We start from the raw sequence: 16,731 nt of genomic DNA, 5'->3' as shown, positions 1-16,731 counted from the left end.
AACAAAGGTTTCTGTACCAAATTAAGTTCTCTTCTGATGTATCAAATACTTATGTCAGACCGTAAACCCTAAAATGCAAATGAAATTACTTATATAAAAGTATTCTATTTACAGATCGTTGTAGTAGAACTCTAGCAAGGCAATATTTTCCCACTAGTAAGACCTCCTTGCCAACTCATTAGTAATCATGCCTTCCCACCGTTATAGATATGTTACATGAAGACCTGTCCATACTCATATCGCATGTTTCAATGGACATTGTCTCCAAGCTCCTATCTGTATGTTAATGTAAGAACCAGCCTGTCCCCAATAACTCTGCTATATATTTTAATGTAAGACCATGCCTTGTCCCATAGCTCTGCTATATAATGTAATGTAGACATGCCTGTCCCCATAGCTCTGCTATATATATTTAATGTAGACCCAATTTGGCCTGTTCCCATCGCTCTGCCTATAAAATGATATGTTAATGTAGACCATGCCCTGTTCCCATGCTCTGCTATAATGTAGTTAATGTAGACCATGCCTGTCCCATAGCTCTGCTATATATGTTAATTGTAGACGCATTGCTGTCCCATAGCTCTCGCTATATGATATGTTAAATGTAACCATGCTGTCCCCATAGCTCTGCTATATATATGTTAATGTAGGACCACTTGCCTGTCCCCATAGCTCTGGCTATATGATTGTTAATGTACGACCATTGCCTGTGCCCAAGCTCTGCTATATATGTTAATGTTAGACCATGCCTGTCCCATAGCTCTGCTATATATATGTGTAAGTAGACCAGCCTGTTCCCATAGCTCTGCTATATATGGTTAATGTAGACCATGCCTGTCCCCATAGCTCTTGCTATATATTGTTAATGTTAGACCATGCCTGTCCCCATAAGCTCTGCTATATATGTTAAATGTAGACCATGCCTGTCCCCATACTCTGCTATATATTTTAATGTAGACCATGCCTGTCCCATGCAGCTCTGCTTATATAGTTAATGTTAGACATGCCTGTCCCAATACTCTGCCTATATATGTTAATGTAGACCTGCCTGTCCCATACACTGCTTATAATGTTAATGGAGACCCATCCTGTCCCATAGCTGCTGCTATATGATATGTGTAATGTAGACCAATGCCGATGCCCCATAGCTCTGCCCTATATTATGTTAATGGTAGACCATGCCTGCCCCCATAGCTCTGCTATATACTGTTAATGTAGACCATCCTGCCGTCCATAACTCTCTATATATGATTAATGTAGACCAATGCTGTCCCCATAGCCTGCTGATTATGTTAATTTAGACATGCTTTGTCCCATACTCGCTATATATGTTAATGTAGACCATGCCTGTCCCCATAGAACTCTGCTATATGAATGTTAATGTAGACCATGCCTTGACCCACATAGCTCTGCTATATGATTATGTAATGTCAGACGCATGCCTGTCCCATAGCTCTCATATATGTTAATGGTAGACCATGCTGTCCCCATAACTCTGCTATATGATATTTAATGTAAGACCATGCTTGTCCCAAGCTCTGCTATATGATATGTTAATGTAGACCATGCCTGACCATAGCTCTGCTATAATAATTGTAATGTAGACCATGCCTGTCCCATAACTCTGCTATATGATGTTAATGTAGACCATGCCTGTCCCCATACTCCTGGCTATATAATGTTATGTAGACCATACCTGTCCCCATAGCTCTGCTATATAGATCATGTTAATGTGACCATGCTGTCCCATAGCTCTGCTATATATTTTAATGTAGACCATGCTGTCCCCCATAGACTCTGCATATGATATGTTAATGTAAAGACATCGTCCACTAGCTCTGCTACGATATTTCCATGCCTTCCATAACTTGCTATATATGTTAATGTAAGAGCATGGCCTGTCCCCATACGCTTCTGCTATATGATATGTTAAGTAGACCATGCCTTCCCATACCTCTGCTATATATATTCAATGTAGACCAGTGCTGTCCCCATACTGCTGCTATAGATGATATTGTTAGTAGACCATGCCTGGTCCCCATAGCTCTGCTTATGACTATGTTAACATGTAGACCATGCCTGTCCCATACTTCTGCTATATATGTTAATGTAGACCATGCCCTGTCCCAAGCCGGTATATTGTGTACATCGCCTGTCCATATTCTGATTAGATGTTTAATGTCAGACCATGCCTGTCCCATACTGCTAGCTATATGATATGTTACTGTAGACGCATGCCTGTCCCCCTAAGCTCTGTATATGATATGTTAATGTAGACATGCTTCCCTAGCCTGCTAATGTTCAGGACATGCTTTCCAACGCTCTGTATATATGTTCCATGAGACCATGCCTGTCCCCATAGGCTCTGCTATATATAGTTAATGCTAGACACATGGCCTGTCCCATAGCTTCTGCATTATCTGCTAATGTAGACCATGCCTGTCTCCCATAGCTACTGCTATATGATGTTAATGTACGACCATGCCTGTCCGCATAGCTCTGCTATATATGTTAATGTAAGACCATGCCTGTCCCCATAGCTCTGCTATATATGTCATTGTAGACATGCCTGTCCCCATAGCTCTTGGCTATATGAGTTAATGTAGACCTCATGCCTTCCCATCTCTTATAGTTGTGCCATCCAACTCTGCTATAATAAGTTAGACTGTCCATAGTGGTATAATGTTAAGTACCATGCCTGTCCCATAACTCTGCTATATATGCTTAATGTAGACCATTGCTGTTCCATAGCTCTGCTATATATGTTCATGTAGACCATGCTGTCCCCATACTCTGTATATGATATGTTAAGTGTAGACAGCCTGTCCCCATAACTCCGCTATATATAGTTAATGTAGACGCATGCCTGCCCATAGCTTGCTTATTCAGTTCATGTAACATGCCTGTCCCAATAGCTCTGTATGATATGTTAATGTAAGACCATGCCTGTCCATATGGCCTCTATGATATGTTACTGTAGACACCATGCTGTCCCCATAGCGCTGGCTAATAGAGTATGTCTTAATGTAGACCATGCCTGTCCCACATAGCTCTGCTATATATGTTAATGTAGACCAGCCTGTCCATAGCTCTGGCTTATATGTTCATGTAGACCATGCTGTCCCCATAGCTCTGCTATATGATAGTACATGCTTCCCCAGAGCCCTATAAGTTATGACCATGCCTGTCCCCATAGCGCCTGCTATATGATTGGTTCAATGTAGACATTGCCGTGTCCCATAGCGCTCTGCTTATATATTGTAATGTAACCATGCCTGTGCCCATAGTCTGCTACTATGATATGTTATGTAGGACCATAGCTGTCCCCATAGCTCTGCTATATATGTTAATGTGACCATCGCTGTCCCCGATACGCTCTTGGCTATATGATATGTTTACATGTAGACCATGCTGTCCCATAGCTCTGTATATATGTTAAATGGTAGACATGCCTGTCCCCATTACTCTGCTATATGAATGTTTAATGTAGACCATGCCTGTCCCCATAGCTCTGATAAATTTTGTCGACCTGCCTCCATACTCGTTATAGTTCAGTAACCATGGCCTGTCCCATAACTCTGCTCTATATGTTAATGTACGACCATGCTGTCCCCATAGTCGTGCTATATATGTTAATGTAGACCATGCCTGTCATACCTCATAGATTTTGACCTTCTGTCCCCTATGATATAGTTAATGTAGACACCATGCCTGCCCATACTCTGCTATTATGGAATGTAGACCATGCCTTTTCCCCATAGCTCTGCTATATGATGGTTAATGTAGACCATGCCTGTCCCATAGCTCTGCTATATTGAAATGTGGCACCTGGCCCATTTGTAATGGTAGATGACCATGCCTGTCCCCATTAGCCTCTGCTATATATTGTTAATGTAGACCGATGCCTGTCCCCATAACTCTGCTTAATATGTTAATGTAGGACCATGCCTGTCCCCATTAACTCTGCTATATATGTTAATGTACAGGCCTCCAACTCGCTATAGAATAGCCATGTGCCCCATAGCTCTGCTATATAGTTAATGTAGACCATGCCTGTCCCCAAGTTTCTGCTGATATATGTTAAATGTAGACCATGCCTGTCCCCATAGCTCTGCTATATATGTTTAATGTAGACCAGGCCTGTCCCATAGCTCTGCTATATATAGTAATGTAGACCATGGCCTGTCCCCATAGCTCTGCTATAATATGTTAATGTAGACCAGCCTGTCCCATAAGCCTGCCTATATAGTTACTGTAGACCATTGCCTGTCCCCATTAACTCTGCTATATGAATGTTAATGTAGACCATGCCTGCCCCATAAACCCTTTGGGGGCCCCGTATATTGATCTGTTAATGAGACATGCCTGTCCCCATAGCTCTGCTATAATGGATATTGTAATGTAGACCATGCCTGTCCATAACTCTGCTATAATGATATGTTAATGTAGACCATGCCTGCCCAAACTCTGCTATATAGTTAATGTAGACCATGCCTGTCCCATAGCTCCTGCTATATATGTTAATTGTAGCCCATGCCTGTCCCCATAGCTTTTGCTATTGATATCGTTAATGTAGACATGCCTGTCCCCATAAGCTTCTGTATATATGTTAATGTACGAACATGCCTGTTCCCATAGCTTCTGCTATATATGTTAAGTAGACCCATGCCTGTCCCCATAGCTCTGCTATAATGATATGTAATGTAGACCATTGCCTGTCCCCATAGCTCTGCTATATATGTTAATGTAGACCATGCCTGTCCCATACTCTGCTATATGAATATGTTAATGTAGGACATGCCTGTCCCCATAGCTCTGCTTATATATTTAATGTAGAACCATGCGCTGTTCCCCATTAGCTCTGTTATATGATATGTTTAATGTAGACCATGCTGTCCGCCATCAGCTCTGCTATTATATATTTAATGTAACCTGCCTGTCCCAATAGCTCTAGCTTATATATGTTAATGTAGACCATGCTGTCCCATAGCTCTGCTATATTGATATGTTAATGTAGACCATCGCCTGATCCCCATAGGTCTGCTAGTATTGTTCCAGTAGACCATGCCTGGTCCCATACAGGAGGGCTTCTTAAAGAAAAACTAACAGGTCTGTGAGAGCCGGAATTCTTACTGGTTGGTAGGTGATCAAATACTAATGTCATGCAATAAAATGCAAATTAATTACTTAAAAATCATACAATGTGATTTTCTGGATTTTTGTTTTAGATTCCGTCTCTCACAGTTGAAGTGTACCTATGATAAAAATGACAGACCTCTACATGCTTTGTAAGTAGGAAAACCTGCTAAATCGGCAGTGTATCAAATACTTGTTCTCCCCACTGTACATCAATATTATTCTCTGAGGCTACCCGGAACATGTCCCAGTCCGCGTGATCAAAGCAATCTTGAAGCGTCGATTCCGATTGGTCAGACCAAAGTTGAATAGTCCTTAGCACGGCTAATTCCTGTTTGAGTCAGATATTCCGAAAGGAGGGTGGGGAGGACCTTGTATGCATCGCGGAAGTTAGAGTAGCAGTGATCCACTGTTTTTCCAGCGCGAGTGCTACAGTTGATTTGCTGTTAGAATTTAGGCAGCCTTGTTCTCAGATTTGCCTTGTTAAAATCCCCAGCTACAATAAATGCAACCTCAGGATATATGGTTTCCAGTTTGCATAGAGTCCATTGAAGTTCCTTGAGGGCCATCGTGGTATCAGCTTGAGGGGGGATATACACGGCTGTGACAATAACCGAAGAGAATTATCTTGGAAGATAATACGGTCGGATTCTGATTGTGAGGAATTCTTGGTCAGGTGAACAAAAGGAGTTCCTGTATGTTGTTACAATTACACCATGAGTCGTTAATCATGAAAAACATACACCCCCGCCCTTCATTCCCGGAGAGATGTTTATTCCTGTCAGCGCGATGCACAAAGAATCCAGGTGTCTGTACCGACTCCAACAGCATATACCCAGAGAGCCATGTTTCCGTGAAACAGAGTATGTTACAATCCCTGATGTCTCTCTGGAAAGCAACCCTTGCCCTGATTTCATCGACCTTGTTATCTAGAGACTGGACATTAGCGAGTAATATACTCAGAAGCGGTGGGTGGTGTGTGCGCTTCCGAAGTCTGACCAGAAGACCGCTCCGTCTACCTCTTCTCTGGCAGCGTTGTTTTGGCTCAGCCTCTGGAATCAGTTCAAATGCCCTGGGTAGTTCGGACAAAGGATCCTCTTCAGGAAATTCATATTCCTGGTCGTACTGCTGGTAAGTTTACATCGCTCTGATATCCAATAGTTCTTCCCGMCTGTATGTAATAACACTTAGGATTTTCTGGGCTAACAATGTAAGAAATAATACCAAAAAACTAAATACTGCAAAGCTTCCTAAGGATTAGAAGCGAGGCAGCCCTCTCTGTCGGCGCCATCTTGATGATTCTGACGCTCAGAACTAAAGTTTCATGTAATTGGTCAGCTGCTCGATTAAAAGGCCAGTGGAGTTAAAAACATAATTTCCTGTATTTTTWAAAAGATATTTCCACACTGAGGTCGAAATAACTCTSAAATTGTGAACATGATAATGCCCTTTTTGTGTAAGTGTTTCCTAACGCCCACATGATCAACATTTCAATGACCAAAGGCTCAGGGAAATAAATAATAAATAAAAAATATATATTCATTAAATAAACACACAGATGTATTAGTGATGATTTAAACATACATTTAAAAAGACTTCATGGGGCTTTATGTTCTGGGTCCATACATAGAGGACATGTTAAGAGGTCAAAAAATGCTAGAATGAAGAGCGAAACCGGAATGAGGAGTCCACCCTCCCTCTTTTCAAGTTATGGGCTGAATGTCCCCTTCTCTTCCTAAATATGAAAAGATGTTAACACCTGCTAAATCTTGATTTGTCTAAATAACACAGGAACTCCTGCTCCTTTCAGCCTGACAGATTCTATTGTTTCACGAGAGATTACTCATAACGTAGTTTCGCATAGCCACACCTCCAAACCACGTTGTTGTCACTTATAGTGGGTCTCTATTTTCATTATTTGAATTTGAATATTATTTTGCACATACAGATGTAGGATCTTAATTTGAGCCAGTTTGCTACAGCAGGAACATAATTATGCAGCCACAGAATGTGAATTATAATTAAAGGACATTTTTGTAAGGGTTGATAAATAATTCGTTAGGGCATATCAAGTCTGAAATTTCAAAGTGGAAATTACAAACTTTTGAATCCTTTTTAAAACTCAAATACACTACATGTTTGCATTTCCTGCTCTTCAGGAAAATTCTCAGCAACAAAAGAGTGATCAAATTAAGATCCTACATCTGTATGCATCCAGTTACTATGCTGTTTGGAATAATATGGTACAGTTCATGTCCTCTAACCTTTCCCTCTATGTGTCTTTTTCTTTGTTTCTCTGTAGGTGTGGTGCAGGAAAGCCAAACAGCAGCTCCAAGCAGCAGCAGAGACAGAGCTGATAGAGTGGGGGGAGGGGGACCATGAGGAGGAGTTCTCCCCCAGCGGAGCCGGGGCCAGTCCCAGAGTCCTCAACCCCCTGAGGCTATTCGCTAGGGGGGTCCCTGGAGCCGTCGGGCCATCCAGCCTTAAACACAACCCCATCAGGGACATGACATACCTAGAGAACATGGAGGACTTCTGGGATTGGTTATCCAACCAAACAGATGTTCAGGCCAGCCTGGCCAGAACCAAGCGACGACCCATCATCAAGACAGGCAAGTTTAAGAAGATGTTTGGTTGGGGAGACTTCCATTCCAACATTAAGACTGTCAAACTCAACCTGCTGATCACCGGGAAGATCGTGGACCACGGTAACGGAACGTTCAGCGTTTACTTCCGCCATAACTCCACTGGACTGGGGAACGTGTCGGTGAGTCTGGTGCCGCCGTCTAAAGTGGTGGAGTTTGAGATGGCTCAGCAGTCCACACTGGAGACAAAAGACTCTAAAGCTTTCAACTGACTGTCGTATCGAGTATGAAAGACGGACCGCAACAAAGAGACGGCTCTGTGCAGCTCGACTCCCAAGGTTGTTTACCAGGACAGAACACAGAGGCCCACGTCTCCTGGCTCTGCTCCCAAGCCCTTAAAGTCGATCTGCATCTAATCGCCTTCTACAGCGTGGACTACAAAACTGTCAGAGGCTTGCCCGCGACACAACTACATAGTGACACTCCCTACTCCTCCACTGGTGAAGGTCTGCCCGGACTACAACTACCATAATGACACTCCCTACTCCTCCACTGGCTGAGGTCTGCCGCGACTTACCAAGTACCATAATGACACTCCCTACTCCTTTCCACTGTCTGAAGTCTGCCGGACTACAACTACCATAATGACACTCCCTACTCTTCCACTGGCTGAAGGTCTGCAGACTACAACTACCATAATGACACTCCCTACTCCTTCCACTGGCTGAAGGTCTGCCGGACTACAACTACCATAATGACACTCCCTACTCTTCCACTGGCTGAAGGTCTGCGGGACTACAACTACCATAATGACACTCCCTATCTTCCACTGGCTGAAGGCTCTGCCGGACTACAACTACCATAATGACACTCCCTACTCTTCCACTGGCCGAAGGTCTGCCGGACTACAAACTACCATAATGACACTCCCTACTCTTCCACTGGTCTGAAGGTCTCGCCGGACTACAACGACCATAATGACACTCCCTACTCTTCCACTGGCTGAAGGTCTGCCGACTACAACTACCATAATGACACTCCCTACTCTTCACTGGCTGAAGGTCTGCCGGACTACAACTACCATAATGACACTCCCTACTCTTCCACTGGCTGAAGGTCTGCCGGACTACAACAACCATAATGACTCCCTACTCTTCCAACTGGCTTGAAGGTCTGCCGGACTACAACTACCATAATGACACTCCCTACTCCTCCACTGGCTGATCCCGTCTGTAGCATGTACCTGGACTCACCCATAGAGTGAGTTGACCAAAGTATGACCAACCCCTGGTTCTGTTCCGGTTGACCGTTGTTAGGACCGTTAGGGGCCGATGTTCAATGTAGTTTGACCACAATAGGCCAACCAGTCTGTTAGTTTGACCACAATATGGCCTACCTGGTCGACATTCCTTAGGTTTGACCACAAATATGACCAATCCTGGAAAACCGTTCTGTTAGTTTGTCCACAATATGACGCATCCTGGTTTCGATTGCCCTAACCAATCCTTCTGTTTCCTCCTCATCACCACAATTGTGTTCTCGTAAATCCCAGTCCTTTAGAACAGTCCAGATTGTTGTGGTATTGGGGTAGACCATAGATCTACTCACCACTGCATTGACCACCTGCAACTCTGTACAACAATGTTAACACGTCAAAATCACATTTATTGTGTCCACATATACAGTTGAAGTCAGAAGTTTACATACACCTTAGCCAAATACATGTTAACTCAGTTTTCACAATTCCTTGACATTTACTCCAGTAAAAAGTTCCCCGTCTTAGGTCAGGTAGGATCACCACTTTATTTTAAGAATGTGAAATGTCAGAATAATAGTAGAGAGAATGATTTAATTTCAGCTTTATTTTCTTTCATCACATTCCCATGTGTAGAAGTTTACAGACACTCAATATGTATTTGTAGCATGCTTCTTAAATAGTTTAACTTGGGTCAAAACCGTTTCGGGTAAGCCTTCCCACAATGTTCGGGTAGCCTTCTCACAAGCTTCGGTTAGCTTCCATAAAGTTGGGTGAATTTTGGCCGATTCCTCTGACAGAGCTGTGTAACATTGAGTCAGGTTGTAGGCCTCCTGTCCTTGCTCGCACACACTTTTTTATTTACAACCTCCAATGACTCAAATTATGTCATATTAGCCCTAGATCAGAAAGCTGCTAAAAAGCCATGACGTCATTTGCGTGGAATTTCCAAGGCTGTTTAAAGGCATAGTCAACTTAGTAGTTTGTTAAACTTTCCTGACCCATTGGAAGTTGTGATACAGTGAAGTAATAAGTGAATAATCTGTCTGTAAACAATTGTATGGAAAATATATGCGTGTTATGTCACAAAGTAGATGTCTTAATCGACTGCCAAAACCTATAGTTTGTTAAAACACTTCTTATGGCTTGCAATCATCGCTGTTAACGGGATTGATATGACAACAGCAGTGAAAGTGTGCAGGGCCGCCAAATTTCAAACAACAGAATCTCATAATTATACATGCCTCAACATACATGTATCTTTATACCATTTTAAAGTATCTTGTTGGTTAACCACCACAGTGTCCGATTTCAATAGCTTTTCAGCGAAAGCACCACAAAACAATTATGTAGGTCACCATCAACTCACAGAACAAAATGTCAGCAGTTTTCCAGCCAAAGAGAGGAGTCACAAAAGCACAAATAGAGATAAATGAATCACTAACCTTGATGATCTGTCATCAGATGACACTCATAGGACTTCATGTTTACCACAATACATATGTCTTGTTCGATTAAGTTAATATTTATATCCAAAAACCTCCGTTACATTGGCGCCATGTTCAGAAAATGCCTCCAAAAATATTCCGGAGAAATTCAGAGAGCCACGTCCAAATAACAGAAAGTACTCATCATAAACTTTGAGAAAGATACAAGTTTTACAATAGAATTAAAGATACACTTGTTCTTAATGCACGCGAGTTGTGGCAGTATTCAAAAGCTTTACGGCAAAACAAATATTCAATAATTCTGAAAACAGCGTTCAGCCACAAAAGCAAGCCATACAGTTCCCCGCCAAATTGTCCAGTCAACAAAACGGCATAAAAAGCATTATAATCTTCACTTCCTTTGCTGATCTTGGTTGGAATGCCTCCCAGGACTCCCACTTCACAAGAAATTTTAGTTTGTTTTCCGTGAATGGTCCATCATTTATGTCCAAATAACTATGTTTGTACAGTGTTTGGTAAAACAAATCCAAACGTCAGAAGCACGTTCACTAAAAACCTGACGAGTTGTCAAAAGTTCCCGTTAACAGTCCGTTAGAAACATGCTCAATACATGTATTGAATCCAATCTTTAGAATATTTTTAACATAAATCTTGAAGTAACGTTATCCAACCGGAGAATTACATTGACTTCAGCAATGAGCGAAATGGAACAGAGCTCCCTCTCATTGTTGAACGCCACGCGATGGTCATAAGAATGTCAGGTCATGCAGACCGGAACTAACTTTCCCCTCTTTAATTCGCCCCCCTTGCACAGTAGGAGGCATCAGACAAGGTTCTACAACTTTCGACATTCGTAGTGGAAGCCGTGGAGTGCAAACTCATCCCAGTATCTCACTGTGATGTTCACCAGGATCTGGTTGAAAAATTGATACCATCCTCAGAATTCCAGACTGCCTGTTTAGATTTTGTCTCAGGTTTGCCTGCCACATGAGTTCTGTTTATACTCACAGACATAAGTCAAACAGTTTTAGGAAAACTTCAGAGTGTTTTCTATCCAATACTGAATAAGAATATGGCATATACAGTGGGCGCAGAACAAGTATTCTGATACACTGCCGATTTAGCAGGTTTCCTACTTACAAGCATAGAGGTCATTGTATTATCGAAGGACCGTCACTAGGGCGGACTAAATAACAACACAGAAAATCACTGTGTATGATTTTTAAGTAATTACATTTGCATTTTCAAGGTTAGTTGACATAAAGTATTTGATCCACATCAGAAAAGCAGAACTATAATATCTGCGTAAGGAAACTCTTGTTTTGCACATTACAGAAGATCATACGTTTCCTGTAAGTTTTGCACAGGTTTGCACACACTGCAGCAGGGCATATTTAGGCCCACTCCTCCCTACCAGACTTCTCCAGATCCTTCAGGTTCGGTGTGCTGTCAGCTGGCAATGACGTTGCCAGCTTTCCCTCCAAAGATTTTCTATGGGTTCAGGTCTGGAGACTGGCTACGGCCACTCCAGACCTTGAGATGCTTCTCTCACGGAGCCACTCCTTAGTTTCCATGGCTGTGTGTTTCGGGTCGTTGTCCATGCTGGAAAACCCCAGCACACGGACCCATCTTTCAATGCTCTACTGAGGAAGGAGTTGTTGGCCAATGATTCTCGCGATACATGGCCCCATCCCATCTCCCCTCAATACGCTGCAGTCGTCCTGTCCCGCTTTCAGGAGAAAGCATCCCCAAAGAATGATGTTTCCACTCCAGTCTTCAGGTCCTCGCGATGTGTTCTTAGGGTTCGTACTCATCCTTCTCATTCCCCAAACACGGCGAGTGGAGTTTTAGACCAAAAAGCTCTATTATTTGTCTCAATCAGACCACATACTTTCTCCCATATCCTCCTGGGATCATCCAGATGGTCATACATGGTAAACTTCCAGACAGGCCGCTCCCGGACCCATGCACTGGCTTATGAGGCAGGGGACCTTGCGTGCGCTGCAGGATTTAATACATGACGCAGCTAGTGGTTACAATGGTTTTCTTTGAGAACTGGTGGTCCCAGCTTCGTCTTACAGTCAATTGACCAGGTCCTGCCGTGTTATTCTGGGCTGATCCTCAACCTTCCTCATGCCATCATTGATGCCCCACGAGGTGAGATCTTGCCAATGAGCCCAGACCGAGGGTGATTGACCGTCATCTTTGAAACTTCTCTCATTTTCTAATAATTGCGCCACACAGTTTGTTCGCTTCTCACCAAGCTTGCATTGCCTATTGTCCCTGTAGCCCATCCCAGCCTGTGCAGGTCTACAATTTTCTATCCCAGACTGTCCTTACACAGCTCTCTGTCCTTGGCTCATCTGTGGAGAGGTTGGAGATCTGTTTGAATTGGTGTGTGGACAGGTGTCTTTATCAGGTAACCGAATGCGTAATGGAGGAAAACGGACGGGCTTCTTAGAAGAAAAACGATAACAGGCTCTGGAGCAGCCGGAATTCTTACTGGTTGGTAGGTGATCAAATACTTATTCTGTCATGCAATTAAAATGCAGGTAGGGTATTTAAAAATCATTACCCAATGTGATTTCTGGATTTTTTGTTTTAGATTCCGTCTCTCACAGTGTGGAGTGTTACCTATGATAAAAATGTACAGACCTTCTTACATGCTTTGTTTATAGTAGGAAAACTTCTGCTTAAACATCGCGGCAGTGTATTCATAATACTTGTTCTCCCACTGTATTAGCAACTATGACTGAGGAGGCAGGCCGTTTACTCTGGGCACCTCTGTGCACCCTTTCATCCAAGCTACTCAATACGTTGCCCCTGCAGCCATAAAAAGTTAACAAAAATTTGTGGAGTGGTTGAAAAACGAGTTTTAATTGATTCCGACCTAATGTAATGTAAACTTGCCGACCTCACTGTTAATATAACAACAGAGTTATAGAACAGGTAGTCTGAAACAATAGAAGATACAGGACAGGATGTCTTGATAACAATAGAAGATACAGGACAGGTGTCTGATAACCAATAGAAGATACAGGACAATATATAACAGGAGAGTAACAGACAGATACTATAAAACAGGAGTTATAGGACAGGTGTCTGATATAACATAGAAGATACAGGACAGGTGCTAGTATAACGAATGAAACTGACAGGACAGTAGTGAAACAGGGTTATTAAGGACAGGTGTCTGATAAAACAATAGAAGATACGGACATATTTAACATTGAGTATAGAGGACAGTGTCTTGATAACAACTAGAAGTACAGACAATATACATCAGTCAAAAGTTTGGGCTGTCCACTTAGAAATGTTCTTGTTTTGAAAGAAAAGACAACATTTGTATTTGTCCATTAAGATACATCAAATTATCAAAATACCAGTGTAGACTTATGTTGTAAATGACATTGTAGCTGGAAACAGCATATTCTTAATGAAACAGAAATCTATTTGCCGTACAGAGGCCCATTATCAGCAACAAATCACTCCCCTGGTTCCAATGGCACATTGTGTTAGGCTAATCCAAGTTTATCATTTTAAAAGGCTAATGGATCATAGAAAACCCTTTTGCAATTATGTTGAGCACAGCTGAATACTTGTTGTGCTATTAAAGAGCATAAAAACGGCCTTTTGACTAGTTGAGTATCTGGGAGCATCAGCATTTGTTGGTTCGATTAGAGGCTCAAAATGCGGCTAGAACAAAGACCTATTCTTCTGAAACTCGTTCAGTTCTATTTCTTGTTTCTGAAAAATGAAAGCTATTCCTATGCGAAGAAATTGCCAAGAACTGAAATCTCGTACAACCACTGTTCCTACTCCCTTCACGAACCGCGCAAACTGGCTCTACCAGAAAAGAAAAGGGTGGAGCCCCACTGAGCAAAGCTGGGGACAATACATTCAGGGTGTCTAGTTTGAAGAAACAACAGTTGGAGACTTGTGAGACGTCTGTTTCTTCAAACTAGACACGCTAATTTACATCCATTAACATTTGTTAAGAGGAGATGATCATTTACTATGTGACGGAGGAAACTAAATGCTCAAGTTAAAAATAACTTATTTTCTGGATGATAACATGCCAGTGTCATGGAGATAAAACTGGAAGATATTGTGAGATTGACAGGAGGTGTGTGGGGTAGTCCTGATGGTACATGTCTGCTCTTAAGGGAACACATGCCCTTGAGAGTTTATTTCCCCAAACTCTCAAAACACTGACAATAATTAAAGACAGACGGTTACTGCTGGTGCGCTGGCAGTAATGTTGCTTCCCTCTTCAGGCACACTAGACTGCCAAATCCGCCTAGGTCAAAGGGATAAAGGCTCTGGGAAATTCAATGTTCTCAAATGTCCAAAACTGAAGGAAAATCTTCAATTAGGTTTTGGTTTATAACAAATGTTTAGAATGGGCAGAACCAGAGCATTCAGGCATGCTCAGGTTCTCATAGTTCTGTCCTTTATAAACATTGTACTGGGACCATAGTTCTGGTCCACCTGTAGGGACCACAGCTCTTGTCCTATAAACATAACTGGGCCATAGTTAGATGTTTAGAATGGGCAGAACCAGAGCATTTAGGATTCTCCATGTTGCTCATAGCTTCTGTCCTTTATTAACATACTGGGCCATAGTTCTGTCCACCCTGTTTGACCACAGGCTCTGTCCTTTATAAAACATACGGGGCCATAGTTCTGTCCACACCCCATGTCGTAGACCACAGCTCTGTCCTTTATTAACATACTGGGCCATAGTTAGATGTTTAGATTATGGCGACAGAACCAGCAGCATTAGGATTCTCATGTTACTCATAGTTCTGTCCTTTATTAACCATATGGCCATAGTTCTGTCCACCCTGTAGACCACAGCTCTGTCCTTTATAAACATTACTGGGCCCATAGTTCTGTCCACCCTGTAGGCACCACAGCTCTGTCCTTTATTAACATACTGGGCCATACTAGTTTTAGAATTGGCGAACCAGGCATTAGGGATTCTCATGTTCTCATGAGTTCCATCGTGAAATATAAGTGTCTAGCTGCTAGGGCATGGCCTTTCACCTCATGTAATGTACAGTGCCTTTCAAAAAGTATCAACCCTTCGATTTCTTCACATTGTTATTGTGTTACAAGTGAGTTAAAAATGTGATTTCATTGTCAACAAAGTTTACTCAAAACAGTCTGTCAATAGTTGTTTTAATAAAAATGTGATAACTAATATATGTTATTGCTAAGTATTCACCCCTATTGTTTTGCCAAATTAGTTCAGAGTAAAATTTGACTAACAATCACATTAGAAATGATATGGACTCACTCTGTGTTGAAATAATAGGGGTTGACATGATTTGGAATAGACTACCCGTCCTCTGTCCCTCAGTTAACATACATCATGTCCCTTAGTCTCAACTATTGAATGTCAGCAAAGACTACAGAAGACCAGGGGACTTTTGGAAAGCCGCATAAAGAACCACCAGTGATTGCAGCCCATGAGTAAAAATAACAAATCAGACATTTGAAATCTCTTTAACATGGTCATGTTAATTATTAGGCTGTGATTATGTATTAAAACCACCCAGGGACACATCAAAATGCAGTTGGCCTTCGAAAGCTGAGCTACAGGAGTGAAACTCTCAGGGATGTTTACCATAGAGGCCATTGTTGATTTTTAAAACAGTTAAGTTCAATGGCACTGTGATAGAGAAATGGAGATGACAGAAAATAAGAATACAAAAATAAAAAATATTCCAAAACATGCATGCTTTTTCAAGCACTAAAGTAATAATGCCCCCAAAAAAAAAACAAGGCAAAGGAAATAATGTGCTTTGCCTAAATACAAATCAACACTGAAGATAAACTGCCTCCTTATTTTCAAACATGGTGGTGTCTTGCATTATGTTAATGGGTAGCTTGTCTTTCGGCAAGGACTAGGGAGTTTTTAGATAAAAAAATACATGGAATAGAGCTAAGCACAGGCAAAATCCCTAGAGGAAAAACCTGCTTCGGTCGCTTCCCACCAGAAAAACTGGACCAGGAATGTGAGAAAGTAGGGTTGTGGCAGGGGCAAGTTAACAAAGACGCACAGGCGCTTTGGAGACTGACCCAGAATGTGGAAGTAGAGTGCATGCAGGGGCAGATGTAACAGAAAGACTCACACTCTTGGAGACTGACCCAGAAAGTTGTAGTTAGAGGTGTGCAGGGGCAGATGTAACAGAAAGGACTCACAGCTCTTGGGAGACTGACCCATGAATGTGAGAAGTAGAGGTATAAGTTGGCAGGGGCAGATGCTACAGAAAGACTCACAGCTTGTAATCTCTCTTTT

The 16,731-nt window shown here is 42.1% G+C and overlaps 1 protein-coding gene and 1 long non-coding RNA gene across 2 annotated transcripts in view; both read left to right on the top strand.

Annotated features, from left to right (window-relative positions):
• Window positions 1-7,438: 7,438 nt before the first annotated feature.
• LOC112076549 (neurexophilin-2-like) overlaps window positions 7,439-16,731 on the top strand; it is a gene marked incomplete at its 5' end in the record, with an annotated part of 9,667 nt that continues 374 nt past the window's right edge. The window contains one exon of the mRNA XM_070441371.1: window positions 7,439-7,920. Within this exon, the coding sequence (XP_070297472.1) occupies window positions 7,439-7,920 (482 nt within the window). The remainder of the gene's footprint in view (window positions 7,921-16,731) is intronic.
• LOC139026075 (uncharacterized) lies at window positions 8,668-8,950 on the top strand. The gene is made up of 3 exons (XR_011477780.1): window positions 8,668-8,729; window positions 8,783-8,837; window positions 8,893-8,950. It is a non-coding gene; the product is annotated as an uncharacterized lncRNA (long non-coding RNA).

Source organism: Salvelinus sp. IW2-2015, unplaced genomic scaffold, assembly GCF_002910315.2.
Source record: "Salvelinus sp. IW2-2015 unplaced genomic scaffold, ASM291031v2 Un_scaffold3831, whole genome shotgun sequence".
Classification (NCBI taxonomy): Eukaryota; Metazoa; Chordata; class Actinopteri; order Salmoniformes; family Salmonidae; genus Salvelinus; species Salvelinus sp. IW2-2015.
Note: the sequence above shows the minus strand (reverse complement) of the source record. Positions and strands in the feature narration are given on the sequence as shown.